General features: G+C 42.6%; 2 protein-coding genes across 2 annotated transcripts in view; one reads left to right on the top strand and one right to left on the bottom strand.

The window, feature by feature from the left end:
* Positions 1 to 10350, bottom strand: part of zbtb4 (zinc finger and BTB domain containing 4) — a 24957-nt gene extending 14607 nt beyond the window's left edge. The window contains exons 1-3 of the mRNA XM_020585909.1: positions 8506 to 10350; positions 8029 to 8109; positions 7769 to 7875 (exon numbers count right to left, since the gene is read on the bottom strand). The gene's annotated coding sequence lies outside the window, so the exon portion shown is untranslated. The remainder of the gene's footprint in view (positions 1 to 7768; positions 7876 to 8028; positions 8110 to 8505) is intronic.
* Positions 10351 to 10662: 312 nt separating this feature from the next.
* On the top strand, positions 10663 to 22224 carry polr2a (RNA polymerase II subunit A). The gene is given in 30 exon segments (XM_020585866.1): positions 10663 to 11016; positions 11853 to 11985; positions 12093 to 12229; positions 12365 to 12538; positions 12647 to 12928; positions 13054 to 13215; positions 13331 to 13551; positions 13641 to 13773; positions 13888 to 14012; positions 14243 to 14453; positions 14568 to 14777; positions 14861 to 15029; positions 15132 to 15226; positions 15313 to 15516; positions 15603 to 15825; positions 15975 to 16158; positions 16719 to 16890; positions 16975 to 17080; positions 17516 to 17721; positions 17805 to 18068; positions 18216 to 18423; positions 18503 to 18603; positions 18691 to 18795; positions 18941 to 19123; positions 19222 to 19425; positions 19559 to 19745; positions 19840 to 19953; positions 20037 to 20186; positions 20409 to 21332; positions 21335 to 22224. Coding segments are annotated over 30 exon segments (5889 nt in total). The 5' UTR covers positions 10663 to 10929; the 3' UTR covers positions 21550 to 22224.
* Positions 22225 to 22489: the final 265 nt, after the last annotated feature.

Genomic DNA, 22489 nt, shown 5'->3' with positions numbered 1-22489 from the left:
TTGACGCCAACTACCCAGCCACCTCCTACTCTTCCCGTGCCCTTTCCCTCTCTCCCTCTCTTTCATCACTCTCTCACCCTCATTGTACACTGCCACACTTGTCTCCATGGGAACTGCTCTGGGATTGGGTGTTGTTCCTGTGACCTCTCCGACTCTGGGAGTTAGACAAACTTTTTTTTTTATTTCTCCCTCCCATCTACTATCATGCACTCCTGCATTTTTTTCAAAACATGCTGGGTGTGTGTGGACAGGACACGACAGCAGGTGTGGCTGGCGTCAGGACAGAACAGTAAAATTTAAAATAGAAGAAACTACTGTATGTCTTGACTGAAAAGATGCAGTAAAAGAAAGACCCTGTGTGAGTGAAGCAGATTTCTCATTGGCAAAGATACAAGCGCACGTGTGTGTGTTCTAGAACTGCGGCCACTCCGTCCACACGTGTGCTGGCATTGTCCCATAGCCACAGCTAATCACTAGCTCTGTATTCAGAGGCACCCCTGTTGTCCAGCCGTCCCTATTCATGGCTGTTTGGCCAGACATGATCACAGCTTTTCATGCTATGCTACCAAGTGACACACACATCTGAATGCACAAACACGGAGGAAATGAGGAAGCCATCTTGGTGGAAAACATAAATCATTAGCACATAGACTTTCGATATTTAACCGCTTGGTAGAAAAACTGTTGAAATTAGTCTCAAGATTGGTCTTAAATGAAGTCTATGGCCTTAATGAGGTGTTCGTTAACATTCTGGTGTTAATACATTTCTTCGAAAGACTAAAACGCATTTACTTTATATATAAAATGTGATTCAAAGAAAAGGGGTTTGTGTTCATTAGCACATTTTACAGAAAAAAAGAAAAAAAACCTGGCTCCAGCCCCCACGCGATCCCGTTCGGGACTAAGAATATGAGATGAGAAAAAACCTCAACAACTTTCAATGAAATATAACTAGCACAATTATATGAATCTCATGCACACACATACACGTTAGTAAATTGTGCAGTTAAAGGTACTCTTCAGTCTTTGCCCACTGGGGGCGCTGCAGAAGCAGCATTTTAGTAGTAAACTACTATTCCGCTTATTGCAACTGGCAGTGGTAATGCATCCATCCATTATCTAGACCAATTATTCCTGGATAGGATCGCTACAGCAAATCCCTGCTGACATTGGGTAAGAATTGGGGTGCACCCTGGACAGGTCACCAGTCCATCATAGAGACAAACAGCCACACACACTCACTCCTAGGGGCAATTTAGAATCACCAATCAACCTAAGCTGCAAGTCTTTGGACTGTGGGAGGAAGCTGAAGTACCCGGAGAGAACCCATACAGGCACAGGGAGAACATGCGAACTCTGCACAGGAAGGCACCAGGTTGGCCCGGGATCAAACTTAGAACCTTCTTGCCATTATCTGACAGCGCTTATCACTGTACTGCTGTGCCACCCATGACAGTGGTAATGAGCTGCCAAAGTGAAGAGAGCAGATTTCAAAACATTTTAAAACTTTCTTGCAAATATTCTGAGTTTGTAAATTTGTTCCACAGGTTCTAATAACTGATTTTGCTACCCACATTATGGCAGCAGAAACAATTCATAAACACAACACTGATTTGTTATCATTCTTTAATTTGATTTGTCAAAACTGTTAGCAAACAGTCGCCTATTTTTTCGCTCTTAGCCTGTTAAATGCTCCACTGTACTATAATCACCAGCTAGTCGCTAACTTTGCCTGTTTGTTGCTGGGCAGATAGCGAACCCTAGGTTTTTATTTTTATTATTTTTATTTTCTGCTGCCTGTTTTGGGTCAAACTGGTGCTATGAGCGGTAAGAGTCAACAGCTTTTTAGTGAAATCTGCAGAGCTGAGGGGAACTGCAGAGTCAGCTTATAATCAACATTAAATGTGCTTTGTGGTTGCAGTAAAAAAACTGATAGTCAGTGATCTGATATCTGATGAAGGGAAAGTTCACGCCCCTGTCTGTTCCCAAAATGCAGAGTCACGCCTGCAGTCTGGCTGTTTCTGTTTTAGTGCAACTGAGCACTAAATGACTGCTATGCATATACAACAACACTGTATGAAAACAACAGATACTTACTGGCAGACCTCCTACAGACACATACGTGCGTGAATATGTCTCGAGGCATTTTCAACCTTTAGTAAACATCCTCAGTGACCTCAAAGAAGGGATGACTAACCTGCTCTCCAGCTGACTTGAACTGTGTTCCAAGCAGGAAGTCAAACGATGTTTGAGAAGTTCAAATGTCAGTGGTTTCTTAAAGAGGAAGCCGTGGCTTTACAAGGACGACACAGCAATTCCTGTTTCTGTGGTCTGCACACAGAAATGTGAGCACAGAAAGATACAGTGAAACAAGAGCACATACATTTTCTGCAAGTACATGTAGATAAGCATGACAAATGTTTACATTCGTAGCCAGAGGAACATAGATGAAAGCATCTGTAAGCCCACAGCATTGTCTTACAGACACAGGGGGAGTACAATGACTAACTTGATGAATCCTTCCAAGGAACAGGGAGCATGCTGGGGCTTGTCTTTAGCTAACACTTCTCAGCTGTTTGTCAGGGCAGCAGTCAAACAATATGAAAAAACACCAGGCAGCAAACAGCTCCAATATGATGAACTTTCAAGTGATATTTCAAGCAGACTGCTCGCCTCTTCCTCAGACTATTCAGAACTACAGAGATCAAGAAACCAGATCAAACTCCTACACCTACAATAAATTAATATTTATCAAAATGTAAGATGTATACACAACTGTATGTCAGTTCACAAAAAGGGTTAAATGTGAAAGCTGTCTTTTCCTTATGAGATTATTGAATAGAAACACTGAAAAAAGGTTTTTATTGCTGCCAAAAGTTTTTATTTCCAGACTTGTGGCAATCCTTAATTCTTATGAATTACTAGATCATTTTACTTCTAGTCATCCAAAGATGATCAAAATCTTGAACAGGGGACATAAAGTGTCACAACAGACACTGTCCAGCACTGTCACAAAAGCATAATATGTAACATAAAGATAGTAAGCTCATTATGCTGGCATCTAACAGAACCTGCATTTCTACGGCAGCTAGATGTTCAGGCATTCTTAGCCAGTAGAGGAGTTAGCGGGTTCAAACTTGCACCACCCCTTGCCTGCAAGACAACACTGAAGGACTAAAGCACACGCTCGCCAGACTATCCTGAGCAGCTGTTAACAACCTGCATGCTGCAAAGTTCATGCCTCATATACAGGGTGACAGCACAGAAAGGATTCACAGAGTTCAGCTGACAAATTAGTTGTATAGTTGTGCTGGATTTGTTTAATAAGAACTGTAACTCACTGGACGGATCCATCCAAGTATCAAATAAGAGAAATGGGGTTTCGTCATCTGACAGGCCTCTGTCAGATCCACGAAGCAGATGCACTGAGCTATAACGAGCATGTTTGTGTGAGCAGTGAAACACTGCTGAGTCACACAAACTGTCCCTGGTCACACACACACACAAGATAAAATGCTAAAAAGAGGGATTAGATGGGTGTAGGCCACATAAGAGTTACATCAATTTTCAATCAGTTTGATATGTCATAAACTGCTGTCAAGATACAGTTGCGTAACAGGGAAGAAAAAACAAAGGAGGAGAGCAAGAGAAGGTTCGTAGCATGGACGTTGCCAGAGGAGACTGGAAAGGATAGGTGGAAAATCATCTGGGAGGGGTGCCTGATACAGCGTGGAGGAGGCAGGGGAGACGGGCGGCTGGTTTTTCCACTGCTACAGAGAGGGAACAGCTAAATCAAATTAATTAGGTCCTTCATCTCCAGGCAGCTACTCAGGCATGCTGTACTGGCGAAGACAGACATTCAGACGAAGGAGGGGGGCTGTGGGCACAGAAGAACAGGAGAAAGCAAGATAGGACATGGTGGAAGGGTGAAAAGCCTGCTGTGTATGTGCGCCATTCAGCTTTACAGGCAGCAGAGGGGAGGGGTGCATAATTCTCTGATAAGCGTGAGGGTTGTTTTGCTGGAGCCTCTGTTCAGCCGTGAAGAGGAGGAGGAGGAAGTGGCTGCATGTTGGCTGACGCTGTGTGCTGCTGCACTCTGGGGCAATGGTACTTCCTGTTTCTAGACAGCCGCTATTTTGAGGGTACTGTAAACAACCCTGCTTTTCTGCACGCCTCTTTAAATAACACACAGACACTTTGATCAGAATCCTCCCGGAAAGACGGTGCTGAGAAAGATACAAAGTGTTTTTGAGCAGCTGTATCATAGGGTAAACTTATCCTGTGATCAAAAATAAAACAATACATCACTACTAGTTGTACTGACATGACAAGAAAAGGAAAACGAGAGCAGTAAAAAGGAGTGGGGAAAAAAAGAAAGTGGGACAGATGGTCATAGGCAATGGCATCAAGCCAGGGGGAAACACAACGGCAGCAGAGCAGAAAAACTAAACATAAAAAAGTGAGAAAAGGGGGAAAAAGGCAGGGTGAGTGGTAAAGCCAAGAAAGAGCCACTGCAGGCAGCATGTGGCCATCTCTGAGGCTCAGCGTGCAACAGAGAGGGACGAAGGGAACTGAGCAAGGGAGAGAAGAAGAGGGCGTGAGAGAAATTATGAAAACGGTTCGAGCATAAGAGGGAGGATCAGACAACTAGGGAGACGGCTCTGTGAGGGAGGAAAAACAAATCATGTGACTACAATAGTGAACTGTACAGAAAAGAGGGAGGATAAGTTGATTCACAATAAAAACAATGAGGTTTCCCAAAATCTTAAGAATAAGCGAGAGAAGAATAGTGACAAAATAGGATGTATGGCAAAGGGGAGCACGAAAGACAGTGCCACAGGTCAAAATTCTGGGAGAAGTTCGAAGCGGACAGCTCAGTGCAGCAGCGTTGCCCAGACGAGACTTGGCTGCACTGTGAGAACCCCAGATTAGCACTAAGCCGACTGCAATGCGAGGTGGGATCAAGAGCAATTAATTTAGCACCCAGATAGTTCCAGGAAGAGGATGAAAGAACCTTAACAAAACATAGATCTCCTCCAAAACTCTGCTGTATCCATTCATTCCTACTTCTGACTACTATTTTCTGCCTGAAAAGAATCCTGTGTAAAAGACAGTAGATGAGAATTTGGAAGGCTTGAAAGACTGTGTGGATGATAAAAAGAAGGATAAAAAAAGATGAGGATGCTTGGCAGGGGCTGACATCAGCCAAAGTAAACACCCAAAGAACAGGACATTCTCTTGCCGACAGAAAAGGGCCGTCCTATTCCAGTGGGTTCTCAGAAAGGGAATGCCTCCGATCCTGCGTCACCCACTTTTATTACAAAACATGATCGTGGCACACAAGTGAAAGAAAAATGAAGCCTAAAGGAAACGTTTAACTTGTTCGTATAATAATGGGCGATTAAATCTTATTTTGCACGCAAGAACTACAAACAAAACTGCTGTGACTCAATATATTTCCTACCAGTTTGTTTGGGGGGGGTTTTGTGTGTGTGTGTTTTGAGAATTATACTGCTACTGTAGACTAGGATAGGTTACTTTTTACATCAGCAGCTGTCCAGAATCTGATTCGCAAACTCTACCAATGCCCAGAAAACCTCAATTTTCTGATCAGCAGGGATGAACAGAACATGTTCTTAAGGACATGCCCTCTTGGTTACAGTTTCTGGAGAAAGTTGGTTCCATGCTCACAGACGGTGACTAAATTGTTGCTTAATTGGTGAAGAATACATTTCAAGTTAAGGTAAAGTGTAAATAAATATGCTCTGAGTTTGTCACACCACAGAAAAATGCTATTAACCACCCAGCCAAATTCACATGATTAAAAATATAGCCAAGTATATATAACCAGCTTTAAAAATCATGATAAAATCAGTATTCTCTCCCCTAAAATACTGGGGGCGTGTCGAGTGAAGACACTGAAACCATGCCCAATCGCAGAAATGTGCCACCTGTTCTGCCATCATGAATGTATTACATGAGAACATGTAGGAGGGGACAGGACCTGATGCCTTTTATGAAACAAGGAGTTATAACTTTGATCACCAAATCCAGTATGGACAAAAGAACACTGGATAATTTGAGGCCCGTCTGCTTTCTCTCCTTTCTTGTTCACCTGCTTTTTTTGAGTTACAAGGTTCCCCCATTTTCTAAATCCTCACTCATCCCTGAAAACACACAGTTAGGTGCTGACATCACCAGACAAGAGCTCTCCCTAGATTTATGAATCCTTGCTCTGTCCTGCAATTTATGTCTTTGGAAGACAAACGCATGCAGCTAGATGTACGGTATATGCATGAATAGATAAATTATAATCTGAACTAACACTGATGTAGTGTTTATTTTCAGAAACAATACACCACTGAGGCAACTCCTCTAAAAGAGCTATTGTCAACAACCTATAGACATCCCCCCCCATACATATCCAGGTGCAAGAACCATCAACCACCATTCAGCTTGGATTAAAACCCTTTTAACCACCTTTTAATTCCAACTCAAACCAATTAGCTGAAAAAAAAAAAAAAAAAAAAAAAAACAAAAAATGTAGCTGTTTCTGAACATTTTCAGTCAACATTTGACACCAGTACAACAATGAATGCAAAGATCTGCAAGAAACTCCTCGAGCCTAATTTAAATGAAATGATTCAAATTAAAATGAGCTCATTAATCTTACAGATTTCAAGACTTTTCCAGCTCAGTTTAACGTTAAATCCATTTTACTTTGCACAAGTGCTTATTTGTAAGAAAAATAAATACTGAAGTAAAAATGTTAAAAGCCAGTCTTACCAGCAAAACATTTACTTTATACTGGAATTTTAGGCTGTTACATACATTATTGATGGTTGTCATTGAAATAACCTGCAAGCATTACTCGGCATTTGTAGCTTTTTAAGGCTAAGAAAATTTTACACCTAATGTCGACTCTGTTATTCTACAACAAATCATCATAGAAAATGGTCAGTCCAAACCTGCAAAGTATTAAAAACAGCTATCAGGTAAATGTAGGATACTATAAATTATATTTCTCTCTAAAACGTAGAGCAGCTAATAAAGGAGAATATCCATCCAGCCATTATCTTGCTTATCCTGTAGAGGGTCATGAGGGGCTGGAGCCAATCCCAGCTGACACTGGGCAAGAGCCAGGGTCCGCCCTGTACAGGTCGCCGGTCTGTCACAGGGCAGACATGTAGACAAACACCCACACTCACTCCAAGGGACAATTTAGAGTCACCAATCAACCAAAGTTGCATGTCTTTGGACTGTGGGAGGAAGCCGGAGTACCTGGAGAAAGCCCATGCAGGTACAGGGAGAACATGCGAATCTGCACAGAAAAGCACTGGGTCAGCCAAGGCTCGAACCCAGAGCGTTAACCACTTCACCACCATACCACCTTCAAGGAAAGCATTTCTAGTAAAATGAGTACTTCAAAACAGTACTTAACTAAATATAACGTTACTTCACACAAGGACGTATATGTACTTGTAATGTAATCTGATGTTGAGTATCATGTTTTTCCCCCTAGGCATTTGTGCAATCCCCACTTAACTGAAAGCAGTGATGTGAAAAGGCAGAACAGATATACTGATACAGACACTACCCCTACTGATCTGTACCACTTCCAGTAAATGAGCAGAAATAATAAAGTACATTGTATATAAAATAAAGTTTCAGAACACTTCTTCATTAATCAGCTTTTACAAGTATTTAAGGTTTTTGATTAAATTCAACCAACTACACAACTGACGCCATTAAGCCTCTATGCACTAACCTGCTTAGACCAGTAGAGGGCGCATGCCTGTCAGCCTTGGGGGACCTGTTTCCGCATTGAAAAAAATGGTTGTGCAATATCTTTGCAGTGCTTGCTGAGCGTTCTCCCTAGAAGCCAGAGGAGGGAGCCAACTGTTCAATAATAAATCCTTTGTATAATCACGGCATATGGTGAACAAAGTGATTTACAGTCACATTATTCTATGCATTTCAAGCCTGGCATGTATTCTTTTTAGATTACTAAAATAGCTCAAACTGTACATGGTGTGACTTCGTGAGGATACTGCAGCTGTGGCTTCAGTCCTTCCTTCTGGGCTTGAATGATGCCTTGCTCTGCTGGACCTGCAAAAAAAAGAGATGATGGCAAAGAGGCATGTTCATGCTGGTAGCCGCACAGAAGCACTCAGCTCTCCTTCTCAGCAGATATAACATGCAAGCATAAACTAAATAATTCCCAAAGAATAAACAACCCACAGTTTATCATGTTCGTTCAGTGTCTTTATTTTAAAAAAGGCAGTAACAATTGCAACACAATATGACAAAATGTTCTCTTGAGCACTGTTTACAGAGCCATTTCATGTAACCAGCGGTACAACAAAGTGACATTATGCAATCATATCAGAGATACTGATGGTATACTGGTGGTTCAACAGTTTAGCTTTTACTTCCACTTCTTACGGTATGAAGACAAAGCACAAAAAGGGTCAAAAGAAATATGTCAGCATCTTAAACACATACCTTAACCCTGCCTGAATGGGACAATGGTGATTTGTGGCTCTCTTGACCTGACAATAACACAATACCGTCTTTCTTTGGACATTTAAACAACCAACAACACTGACCGGCCATTACCATTTCCCTTCGCTTTTGGACAGCAATGGCTAACCGTACAAGTTAAATCTATTGTGTAACCATCTAATGACATTCCTAGTCTCCGAGAACAAGATCAATAACTAAACTTTAAGCAATCGAAATAATCAATAAAACAATGTCACGCTGGTACTGTAACAACCACGTTAACACCAGCTGTTTAAAACAGCTTTCTGACTAAACAGCAAGCTTAGCCTTCAAATAACGGATCCACATGCAACTACAACGCAAAATGGCTTCAACATTCGACACCGATGAGGAATTTACACTACTGAAAAACACAGGACAGCTCATTTCAAAGCGGTCTCGACACTTAATTATCCTACCACTTTGTAAATTCCATAACAAAAATACTCACACATCCGTTTTGCCACGGAGCTCAAATATGTTTTTCTACTGTGCAGCTCTTTGTTCGACCAAGTTAACCAAAAAGAATATTCCAGACTCCATCTTTCTCTTTCACAACAAGAAGAATATCGTCAAACACCGCCATGTTGAGCGCTAACGGACTACGTACATTAGCTAAAATAAGCTTTCTCGGCTAATCTAATGTAATGTTATAATACAATACACGGGCGTACTCCATTTCCACTGTAAACAAATCCCTATACACTAGAGCCATAACACAAAGACAAAAGCTAGCTAACGAAACCAGGGGTTTAATTAGCTAATAAGTAGCCGGCAATGCTAAGCAGCAACGTTTTGTGAGGTACCGTCTAGTACATGGCTAATGTTAAATCATCCGGCTACCTTATCTTACATATTTGACATTCGAAGCATACCACCACTTAAACATACGTTATATTGCTGTTAAGGAAACAATAGTTGTACACAATAAATGACTAATTTTAACATAAAATTAGCAAACGGCAGGGACCATACCGTCGTTGTTTGCGGTCTTACCCTAGCTAACCAGATTACTAGTAAGTTATTTCGCTAAGAAAGAAACTTGAGAGTTGATATTTAAAAATTTCATCAACTAGCTTGTAATGACTAATAATTATTAGATTTTCGAGTAATAAAATCAGTGGCAAAATAATGTTATTCAACCGCCAAAATTATGGGAGTTCAGACTGCTTTCGAAACGTGGCCTACGACGAAATGTCACATTTTAACAATAATATAAAAACATAAAAATAGTTGAACAAAGTCATCTGACATAAATCACACAAAGAACATGTATAAATAAGAATGGTCTTAATCCGTTGAAAAACGAGTGGAACAAGAACACTTAAGGCTTTGCCCAGACTTTCCTATAAAGCATACGAAAAATCCAATCCACTGGCCAGCCATCTCTAGTAAGCGAGTCCGAGGCTTGCAACAAAGTCCCACAGATCAAAAAAAGCGCAAATTGAAAAACAGACACGTCAACGTATTTTAAAAATAGCTCCAAAAATAATCCATTTAAACGATGTTTCCAGATAAAAATATAAAGTATTTCGATAATTTCTTCCATGTTACGCCAGAAAGCTTAACAGGCCTCAGCCCTGAACTTCTTTTCTTAGAGCCCAGGCAGATCCACAGCGAGACGAACGGGAGAACAGAGATTTTTTTTATTTTTGCTCTGAGGGAAGAAAATCACATCGGCGACATTCGGCAAATGTCGGAAACAGGGCGGGCCTTGTTGAAATTAGTCTAAGAAGGTTCATTTCCACATAGCCATTGGTGCGCTGTTCTCTACTACTCAATATTAATAACAAAGGGGACGAATTAGGAGCATTTGAATTGAATATTAATATTTACAATGCAAAATACACTCTGCGCCACCTACGGTGTTTTATTAAACCCAATAGGAATTAGCTCGGCTTAAATTAAAGCCCTCCTTTAGTTTTGATTCGTCGAAAAATAAACGTACTCTCTCATTGGCTGTACGTGTCATAAAATTATTTATTCATGTTACTGTCTTGAATGGCCAATGAGCGTTTTACCGTCGATCTCCATGTCCCACCTTCCGAAGAGTCGGCCCCTGTCTTTTTGAGTGAGCAACCCCGTTGCATCAACTCAGTCTATATAACCAAGCGGTGGACAGCTTCACGCTCAGAAGCGCTTAGAGCGCTCAAGAGTGTGGATCAGGAAAAGGGAGGGGAGTAGTTGGTGTTAGTTTACTTAGGACCAAGGATAAATTTTCTTTCAATATAAAGGCAACCGGCAACAGAGGTCCTTGGACTATCGCCTTCGGAGACTTTCCGGTCACCGTTGGCGGCTTGAGCAGAGTTGTGGCGACAATTTAAAGGCTGTTCCTGTTCACAAAGCGGCGTGCCGAGGAAGGACGCGGCTCTTTGAATAGACAGGATGCACGGACCGCCCTCCGGCGACAGCGCATGCCCATTGCGCACGATCAAGAGAGTTCAGTTCGGCATCATCAGCCCAGATGAGCTTGTAGGTTTACTTTTTGGGGACTGGGTGGTTTTTTTTTTAATTAATTCTCTCACAGATCACACAGTCTTATAGTGCCTCTATAATCTTGTAGTTTAACATGTATCGAAAAGGACATTGACAACGAAAAATGCTTGCCGTTGCTGTTAGCCTAGCCTAGCTAGCTGTTAGAGGCTGGTGGAGCTAGTGCTAACTAGCATGTTGCAGGAAGTTGGAAAAACCTAAAGCACACATTACATTTATAAAGGATCCATGCTATCACATGAATTAAACGCCCTTTTTATTTATGTAATGTCACGTCACATTTACTTTCACCAGTAAGTCATGGTTTTTGTTATTATAGCTGTTCGTTATAGTGGACAGTGTTTTTTTTGTTGTTGTTTTTTTTTAAACTATTGTCAGCATTGTACGATTTGAGCTGTTTTCTCCCCTCAATAAATCAATAAAAGGTAAATTAAAGAATGTCAGGTATGCATGTTTTCTTTAACTCAAGATTGGATGTTTAGTAGGTATAATGTAGATAGGGTTATTTTTTATGGTATGTAATTGAGCATAAAGTTACACATAGCAAAGTTCAAGTTATTGGTTACAGACTTGTTTTATTTCCTTGCAGCAATTAAGTAAAGTTAGTCTATTTTGATTTTCATCTGTTAATTGAAGTGTACATTTTTGGGGGGGTCTTTCTGGAAGCTTAGATTTCATTACTTAAGATAATTAAATGTTAGATTTTTTTATTAATATTTATGGAAATTTGTTAGCACTGGTGCTATATATGTAACTGCTGATCATCAGCATCAATTTATTTATATATATATATACACACATGTCTTTCTCCCCAGAAACGGATGTCGGTTACAGAAGGGGGAATCAAATACCCTGAAACAACAGAAGGAGGACGTCCTAAACTTGGTGGTCTTATGGACCCAAGACAGGGGGTCATAGAACGAACTGGAAGATGTCAGACGTGTGCAGGTACATTATTATGTTAGCATTTCATGCTAAAATATATTTTTGATCAATTGGCTACCCCCCCCATCAGATGGGATGAGCTAGTGTTTAAATGGCTTTTGTTCCCCCAGGCAACATGACAGAATGCCCCGGCCACTTTGGGCACATAGAACTGGCAAAGCCAGTTTTCCATGTTGGCTTCATAACGAAGATAATGAAAGTTCTCAGATGTGTCTGCTTCTTTTGCTCCAAGCTATTAGTAGATTCAGTAAGTATATTTACTGTCCATTTTACACTGCATAATGATAAAAGTCCTGATGTGTGGAATATTGTTTTTTTTTTTAATCTTTCATAGCTTTTGCACTTTTGTTGCTTAATTTGTTCCCAATGCTGTTACTTCTAGAACAATCCAAAGATCAAAGACATCTTGGCAAAATCTAAAGGGCAACCCAGAAAGCGTTTAACTCATGTGTATGAGCTGTGCAAAGGAAAAAATATATGTGAAGGAGGTGAGGAAATGGATAACAAATTTGGAATGGAGCAACAGGAGACAGAAGAGGACCTTAACAAGGAGAAGGTATTTGTCAAGTTAATGTGCATTTCACCTCTCAACGTTCACAGCATTGCTCAACACATTTTATGTCTCATAATCTTTCTCTCACCTGTCACTCCGTGACCTATGCAGGGTCACGGCGGATGTGGTCGCTACCAGCCACGTATCAGACGCTCTGGCTTGGAGCTGTATGCTGAGTGGAAACACGTTAATGAAGATTCACAAGAGAAGAAAATCCTCCTGAGTCCTGAGCGTGTTCATGAGATCTTCAAGCGCATCTCTGATGAAGAGGACATCATCCTGGGCATGGACCCCAAGTTTGCCCGTCCTGAATGGATGATTGTAACTGTACTGCCTGTGCCTCCACTGGCTGTGAGGCCTGCTGTAGTCATGCAGGGGTCTGCTCGCAATCAGGTGAGGCAAAATGAACCCAGACTGAATGTTTTGATTTGTTGCTAAAATACTTTTTTTTTTTTTTTTTTGGTTCCTGCATGTTTATAAGTTGTGTAACAGCACATCCTCAAACATCTGTTTTAAAGGATGACCTGACCCACAAGCTGGCTGATATTGTCAAGATCAACAACCAGCTGAGAAGAAATGAGCAGAGTGGCGCAGCAGCTCATGTCATAGCTGAGGATGTGAAGCTGCTTCAGTTTCATGTAGCCACAATGGTGGACAACGAATTGCCAGGCCTGCCAAGGGTAAGTGTTCATTTCACATTGTCTTATATATATATCCATATTTCACCATATAATTCTGTTTATTTCAGTTATGCACAAGTTTTATGGTGCTTAAATTTAAATTTTCTTCTCCCAGGCAATGCAAAAATCTGGCCGCCCTCTCAAATCTATTAAACAACGTCTAAAGGGAAAGGAGGGACGAGTCAGAGGTAACCTGATGGGCAAACGTGTGGACTTCTCTGCCAGAACTGTCATCACCCCAGACCCCAACCTACAAATTGACCAAGTGGGTGTACCACGATCCATCGCAGCCAACATGACCTTCCCAGAAATTGTCACACCTTTTAACATTGACAGGTACAACAGACTTAATGTACAAGAACCTTTTATAAAAAAAAAATAAAAAAAAAGTTTAATGCCAGCTAATTCATTCTGCTGACATTTAGATTGCAAGAGCTGGTGCGAAGAGGCAACAGCCAGTACCCAGGAGCCAAGTACATCATCCGTGACAATGGAGACAGAATAGATCTGCGATTCCACCCTAAACCAAGTGACCTTCATCTTCAGATTGGCTACAAGGCAAGATAATGATAATACATTGTTCAAGAACAACTTTTATTAGTAGGAATGCATTTTATTATGCAATTTAAAATATCGTAATCTTTACTGAAACTGATGTTTTTCTCTGTTTAGGTGGAAAGACACATGTGTGACGGTGATATCATCATCTTCAACAGACAGCCTACACTACATAAAATGTCTATGATGGGACACAAGGTTCGAATTCTGCCCTGGTCCACATTTCGACTCAACCTCAGGTAACAAATGAAGACCAGACCTCGTTAGCTTTTACACATATTTCCTTTGTAACAGGGTGGGACTTGTATTAGAAATCATTAAATATTCTTCAGAATGTGGCAGAGCTGATGTTAGAGCAGTTTTTATACTGTATAATTTGGGTCTCGGTACAAATTCCTGGCTGTCATAAGAGTTCCAAATGTGAATGGTAAATATGGTTTAACATCTTGTTTGTCTTGTCTTTCTCCAGTGTCACCACCCCATACAATGCTGACTTTGACGGGGATGAGATGAACCTCCACCTCCCTCAGTCCCTTGAAACAAGGGCAGAGATTCAGGAGCTGGCCATGGTGCCACGTATGATTGTCACACCCCAGTCCAATAGGCCTGTCATGGGTATTGTGCAGGACACCCTCACAGCTGTGCGCAAATTCACCAAAAGAGATGTCTTCTTAGAGAGGGTAAGAAGATTGTTGCATCTCAGCTGTTAAGCTCATGTGTGTCAGGAGTTCTGTAGAGTTTATTTTTGTTTTTTAAATCACCTTTCCACTCACTGGCTGGTGTCTCCACTACAGGGTGAAGTGATGAATCTCCTCATGTTCCTCTCCACCTGGGACGGGAAGATGCCTCAGCCAGCCATCCTCAAACCCCGTCCTCTGTGGACAGGGAAGCAGATCTTCAGTCTCATCATTCCTGGCCACATAAATGTCATCCGCACACACAGCACTCACCCTGACGATGAGGATAGTGGTCCTTACAAACACATCTCACCTGGGGACACCAAGGTACAAATCCTGATTATGTGTAGAGCAAATAATAAAAACTGACTGCACTGAAAGTAACCTCACGTTCCAACACATTCACACAGGTCATAGTGGAGAACGGTGAGTTGATCATGGGCATCCTGTGTAAGAAGTCTCTGGGAACATCAGCCGGCTCCCTTGTCCACATCTCCTACCTGGAGATGGGTCATGACATCACCAGACTCTTCTACTCCAACATTCAGACTGTGGTCAACAACTGGCTGCTCATTGAGGGTAATAAAAATAGTATAGTTATTATAACTTTATTGCAATATTGTTTTGAACTCTTTATATTCTTTTTATTTTATATTTAGGAGTTTTCTCTATCATCTTCAGGTCATTCCATTGGTATCGGTGACTCCATTGCTGATGCCAAGACATACCTTGACATCCAGAACACAATCAAGAAAGCCAAACAGGATGTGATAGAAGTAAGGACAAAGTATTTCAACACGGTATTACCAGTTTGTCAGGGAAAATATAGTGCAGAAAAGTTAGTTTGCCTTTCACCTCCCAGGTCATTGAGAAAGCCCACAACAACGAGCTGGAGCCGACCCCTGGTAACACTCTGAGGCAGACCTTTGAGAACCAGGTGAATCGTATCCTCAATGATGCCCGTGACAAAACGGGATCATCTGCCCAGAAGTCTCTGTCTGAGTACAACAACTTCAAGTCCATGGTGGTGGCTGGTTCTAAGGGTTCAAAGATTAACATCTCACAGGTAAAATATTACATCCAAATATTAGGTTTGAGAAAACAATTGTGTAGTTCAGCTATCTTGATAGTCCCTCTTCTCTCCTTATTTAGGTTATTGCTGTGGTCGGGCAACAGAACGTGGAGGGTAAACGAATCCCCTTTGGCTTCAAACACCGCACACTGCCCCACTTCATTAAGGATGACTATGGCCCTGAGAGCAGAGGCTTTGTGGAGAACTCTTACCTGGCAGGTTTGACTCCAACAGAATTCTTCTTCCATGCCATGGGAGGCAGAGAGGGTCTGATTGACACAGCTGTCAAGACTGCTGAGACGGGTAAGCCCAGGCATCTGATAAAGGAAGACAATTTAAATTAGGATTTTCATACATTTATGTGGATATGATTTCTTTTATTAACCGCTAGACTCACTAAAAGATTTCAGTAAACTGTGCAATAACATAGAAAATCTGTTCTACCGCATTAGGGTACATCCAGCGTCGTCTGATCAAGTCTATGGAGTCTGTGATGGTGAAGTATGATGGCACGGTGCGTAACTCCATCAACCAGGTGGTCCAGCTGCGCTACGGTGAGGACGGCCTGGCAGGAGAGAACGTTGAGTTCCAAAACCTGGCCACAGTCAAACCCTCACACAAGGCTTTTGAAAAGAAGTGAGTCATATGTGTATATATTTGTGTATATACGTGCACTGGCCACTTTGTTAGGTACACTTGTATGCACTTCAGTGCAACACTTCCACTTTAACATTTGTGTATATGAAGCTCAATATATTTCTGTTTTTGGTGAAATTGTTATCTATGTATACATTCAATTATGTTTATTATTGAGGTCGTAGTCAAAGGTGGTGTTGTACTGGACCACATTATATTCAGAGGTGTTCCTAATATTTTGACCTGCTCATGTATGTAACTGGGGAGGACAAAAATATTGACATTTTGAGCTTCATAAACATGGATGTTAAGGCACAAGTGTTGCATTGAATTGCAAACAAAGCGGCTGGTGGATGGTATGCTCAGTGTTAAAAGTGAATTTTTAATGACAGTTGATTTTTGAGTTTAATGATTTTTCGCTGTTTACTCGCTTTTGTTTTGGCCTTGTATTCAGACTTGGGAGGCCAAATGAAACTTCCTTTTTGGATAATTTAGGCTATGATTTATATAATGAACGGCTTTTAATTTTTTTTTATTTTTTATTTTTTTAACCTGTTTAGGTTCAAGTTTGATTGCACCAATGAGCGAGCGTTGAGGCGCATTTTGCAAGAGGATGTTGTAAAAGACGTGCTGACGAATGCCCAAGTGCAGAGTGCCTTGGAGAGGGAGTTTGAGAAGATGAAGGAGGACAGGGAGATCCTTCGAGCCATTTTCCCCACTGGGGACAGTAAGGTGTGTGCTAACACACCTCTGCTCCCAATCTGCCACATGAAATCAAAAATGCTCAGGTAATTGAATGTTTCTGCTCTCCTGCAGGTGGTGCTGCCCTGTAACCTGGCCAGAATGATCTGGAACGCTCAGAAAATCTTTCGCATCAACCCTCGAAACCCATCAGATCTGAATCCTTTGAGGGTGGTGGAGGGTAAGCTAAAAACCCTCACAAACCAAAGAGCAATGTTTCTCTGTCAGCCACTTTTTATGCCCTTGCACTTAAATTGGCAGTTATTGTCTACAGTTAAGTTGCCATCTTCTAAACCACATGGACAAACAAATTAGAGCTAAGAGGGCCTGGCCTGAAGTGCTACTTAAAGCCACCTAGGGAATCAACACTTGTTATACAACAGTAGGACAGTCTTGTAGAAAGCAGAATTGTGATTACTTTCAGCCACTTTTTTTTTTTTTACCACAATGACCGTAAAATATGACTGTCTGGGAGAAAAATAGGATTGTGTTCCACTGTAGGCTTGAAGTCAGTTCATTGTCATAAAGCTACAGCAGAGAGTCTGACAGATTTCAATACTTGAACTAGAAGTTGTAGTATAAATCTCAATCTTTGGGTGTGTGTTTGGATCTTCAGGTGTTCAGGAGTTGAGTAAGAAGCTTGTGATTGTGAACGGTGACGACCCGCTCAGCAGACAGGCCCAGCAGAATGCCACTCTGCTCTTCAACATCCACCTGCGCTCCACACTCTGCTCCAAACGCATGACAGAGGAGTTCCGCCTTTCCACTGAGGCTTTCGACTGGCTGCTGGGAGAGATAGAAACAAAGTTCAACCAGTCCATTGTAAGTTTACCATATTGATGTTATGTGGTTATGATAAAATACTTTTGATCTCCTATTAATCTGGTATTTCCCTCCTTTCCCAGGTCCATCCAGGTGAAATGGTTGGCGCGCTGGCTGCTCAGTCATTGGGAGAGCCGGCTACCCAGATGACCCTAAACACTTTCCACTACGCTGGTGTGTCAGCCAAGAACGTAACACTCGGTGTGCCTCGTCTAAAGGAGTTGATAAACATCTCCAAGAGGCCCAAGACACCCTCACTGACTGTTTTCCTGCTGGGTCAGGCAGCACGTGACGCCGAGAGGGCCAAAGACATCCTCTGCCGACTGGAGCACACCACACTGCGAAAAGTGAGGAATTAGTCACTGGGCTGTTCCTCCTGATGTAGTTTTAGGTTTACTTGACAACCCTTCTTTACCATTTCATAGCAAATGTCATACAAACACAGGAATTCATTCTGATTTACAAGCTGTGACTCATTGTTTTTTTTGAGTCAGGTGACAGCAAACACCGCCATCTACTACGACCCCAACCCCCAGAACACTGTGGTGGCTGAGGACCAGGAGTGGGTGAATGTCTACTATGAGATGCCTGACTTTGATGTGACACGCATTTCACCGTGGCTGCTACGCATTGAGCTTGATCGCAAGCACATGACTGATCGCAAGCTGACTATGGAGCAGATTGCAGAGAAGATCAATGCAGGTGGGTTCTTTACATACATACTCGTACGTAAACAGAAATTGTTGATTTTCTCTAATGCCATAATTGCTCTCTCCTCAAGGTTTTGGTGATGATCTGAACTGTATCTTCAATGACGATAATGCTGAGAAGCTGGTTCTGCGGATCAGAATCATGAACAGCGATGAGAACAAGTTCCAAGAGGTGAGCGATGACTCTTTTATTCAGTATCACTAAAATCATTGTAGTCAGATTCCAAATTAATCAGAAATAACTGTCATCCTTGCTCAGGATGAGGAGGTGGTGGACAAAATGGATGATGATGTGTTTTTGAGGTGCATTGAATCCAACATGCTGACAGATATGACCCTACAAGGCATCGAGCAGATCAGCAAGGTAACTAATGAACACGTAAAAACCACATAGCAATACTACAGTTGTTTCTCTCGCAGGATCATTATTGTTATACCAATTTGTCGTCGGTGACAGGCGGCTATACCTTCCTATGACTTCTGTCTAAAGTCAAATTCCCCTTCTTCAGGTGTACATGCACTTACCCCAGACTGACAATAAGAAGAAGATCATCATCACAGAGGACGGGGAGTTCAAGGCCCTCCAGGAGTGGATCCTTGAGACGGACGGAGTGAGCCTAATGAGAGTGCTCAGTGAGAAGGACGTCGACCCCGTCAGGACCACCTCCAATGACATTGTGGAGATCTTCACGGTATAAAAGCAAACAAATGGTTTTAGCACAACAGTTATATTTACAGTAAGTTTTCCAGGATATTCATTTTGTCCCCTCTACTGTTCACTCTCTCTTAGGTCTTGGGAATTGAGGCTGTGCGAAAGGCTCTGGAGAGGGAGTTGTACCATGTCATCTCCTTCGACGGTTCCTATGTCAACTACCGTCACTTGGCTCTGCTCTGTGACACTATGACTTGCCGTGGTCACCTGATGGCCATCACACGCCACGGCATCAACCGCCAAGACACAGGACCCCTCATGAAGTGTTCCTTTGAGGAGACGGTGAGAAGAATATCAATAACTGAATAATTTTGGAAGCGACTCCTTGTTCCTTGAGGTTATTTTAGTCCTAATATTGAACTTATAACTGGATTTCCTTTTCTTAATTTCTCTATCTTGTGCATTCCTTCTCCAGGTGGATGTGTTGATGGAGGCCTCATCCCATGGTGAAAGCGATTCCATGAAGGGTGTGTCGGAGAACATCATGCTTGGTCAACTCGCCCCGGCTGGGACGGGCTGCTTTGACCTGCTGTTGGATGCTGAGAAATGTAAATACGGCATGGAGATCCCTACAAATATACCTGGCATCAGCGTGGCTGGACGTAAGTGGAGAGAGAAATAAAATGCAAGATTGTTAGTACAATAGATAAAGATAAGAGCTTTGATATTTAGTTTCTGTGTTTGTCCTATTTGCAGCCACTGGAATGTTCTTTGGTACAGTGCCGAGTCCCATGAGTGGTATGTCACCCGCCATGACCCCGTGGAACACGGGAGCTACACCAGCCTACGGTGCCTGGTCACCCAGTGTTGGTCAGTATGAGCTCAGGTTGCTTTGGCTCTTCTCCTTGTTTGGGTTTCATTCACTGAGGTTTGACTTTTTTTTTGCCCTACAGGAAGTGGCATGACCCCTGGAGCAGCAGGGTTTTCTCCCAGTGCAGCATCAGATGCAAGTGGCTTCTCTCCAGGCTACTCCCCAGCCTGGTCCCCTACTCCTGGGTCTCCAGGGTCTCCAGGGCCTGCTAGCCCATACATCCCATCTCCAGGTTAGACACTGCAGAAGTTTATTATAGAAAAAAGTTGGATGAATTTCTTTAAAATATTTTCTTTCCCTCTGACGGTAGTTTTTTTTTATTTTTTATATATATTTACTTGCTCATTATTACTAGTTGTCTCAATCAATAAATCCTTACTATATACAAATATGTGGACTGAGAATGTGGACTCCAGTTTCTTTTCCCGGCCCTTAAACTATTTCTTCTCTTTAGGTGGAGCCATGTCACCCAACTACTCACCCACCTCCCCGGCCTATGAACCCCGTTCCCCTGGAGGCTACACGCCACAGAGCCCAGGCTACTCCGCAACATCGCCCTCCTACTCCCCAACATCACCCTCCTACTCCCCCACGTCTCCCTCCTACTCCCCCACCAGCCCTAACTACAGCCCAACATCTCCTTCTTACTCTCCCACTTCACCCAGTTATTCCCCAACATCTCCTTCCTATTCGCCCACATCTCCATCTTATTCCCCAACATCTCCCTCATACTCTCCCACCTCTCCCTCATACTCTCCCACCTCTCCCTCGTACTCTCCCACCTCACCGAGCTACAGCCCGACATCGCCAAGCTACAGCCCAACATCGCCCAGCTACTCACCCACCTCACCTTCTTATTCTCCCACATCTCCATCTTATTCTCCCACCTCTCCCTCATATTCTCCCACCTCTCCTTCATACTCGCCGACCAGCCCCAGCTACAGCCCCACGTCACCAAACTACACCCCCACCTCTCCCAGTTACTCCCCCACCTCTCCCTCCTACTCTCCAACATCACCTTCATATTCCCCAACATCCCCCAACTACACCCCAACCAGCCCAAACTACTCTCCCACTTCACCCTCGTACTCCCCAACTTCCCCCTCCTACTCGCCCTCCAGTCCACGCTACACCCCACAGTCTCCCACCTACACACCCAGCTCACCCTCATACAGCCCCAGCTCCCCCTCTTACTCACCCACCTCACCCAAATACACCCCGACTTCTCCCTCATACAGCCCCAGCTCCCCTGAGTACACCCCAACCTCTCCCAAATACTCCCCCACCTCTCCAAAGTACTCCCCAACATCACCGAAGTACTCGCCCACTTCTCCTACCTACTCCCCAACAACGCCGAAGTACAGCCCCACTTCTCCAACCCCTCCCCCACACACACCCCCACCAGCCCCAAATACTCCCCTACCTCGCCAACCTATTCCCCAACTTCACCCAAGTACTCGCCCACATCTCCTACTTACTCACCAACTAGTCCTAAAGGCTCCACATACAGCCCCACCTCCCCTGGATACAGCCCCACCTCACCCACCTACAGCCCGGCCATCAGCCCCGACGACAGTGATGATGAGAACAACTGAGCAGCCACGGAGGAGAAGTGGAGGAGGCTGAAGACACACCGTCACCTCATGATAAACACGTGAAGGACTGCACTCTTAACCAGCTGGAGGCGGTGTTGTGTTTAGCCACAGGGGTCCCAATTGTGATCATTTTAAGTTTTGGAGAGGTCTCTCCTTTGGGGACCCCTGTCCTGCCTGTCAGGGGGAGTTGTCCCACCTTTACCCCAAAAATAGTTAAAACTATTATGTGAAAGATTTATCTGAACTGACCAGGAATCCTGAGGAGTCATTTTCTTTTGAGTTATGTTCTGAAAATGTTTAAAGACTTGTCTAATTTTGTGAAACACTGTTTCCAGGTTGGTCTTGAATTGAAAGGTCTGCATCTTCTGGCCTTTTGAGATAAAGCAGGTTTGGTAATGGCATTTAGCAAATATTGTGGTGGACCTTGATGCTTTCCATAAAGCCACAGACATATAGATATTTGGTCCACTATGCTTGCATCAAATCCTGTTGTTTTAACTGTGCTGTCAAGTCAAGACCCAGTTGAATGAATGGCTAAATGTGTGTATGCGTGTTCAGTTGGTGAGACAGGGTTTCAAGCAGAAGAAAGACTTCATGTCTCTGAAAATGAAGGTTTAACTTTAAATTGCCACTGTATAGAAATTGATTCATTATCTTGTTCTCGGTATCTTTGTTTTTTGACTTGGAAAAAACGAATAAAAAATTTTACTACATTTGCCTTTTTTTTTGTTGTGGGTTGTACATTGTTCCATTACAGCTGTAAAGTTAGCATACTGAAAACAATGTTTGTGCTACATTTTATAGCATTTGGAGATTAATGATAACACTAGTTGTAGAGTATATTTTCTGCCTCTTTCTGTTATTGGATAAAATCATGTATTACAAATTGATTAGTGTAATGGTTGACATTAAGTACATTTACTCTGCTTAGGTTAGAGTT

This window comes from Monopterus albus, unplaced genomic scaffold (genome assembly GCF_001952655.1).
Source record: "Monopterus albus unplaced genomic scaffold, M_albus_1.0 scaffold384.1, whole genome shotgun sequence".
NCBI lineage: Eukaryota > Metazoa > Chordata > Actinopteri > Synbranchiformes > Synbranchidae > Monopterus > Monopterus albus.
This window is presented reverse-complemented; position numbering and strand designations above follow the sequence as displayed.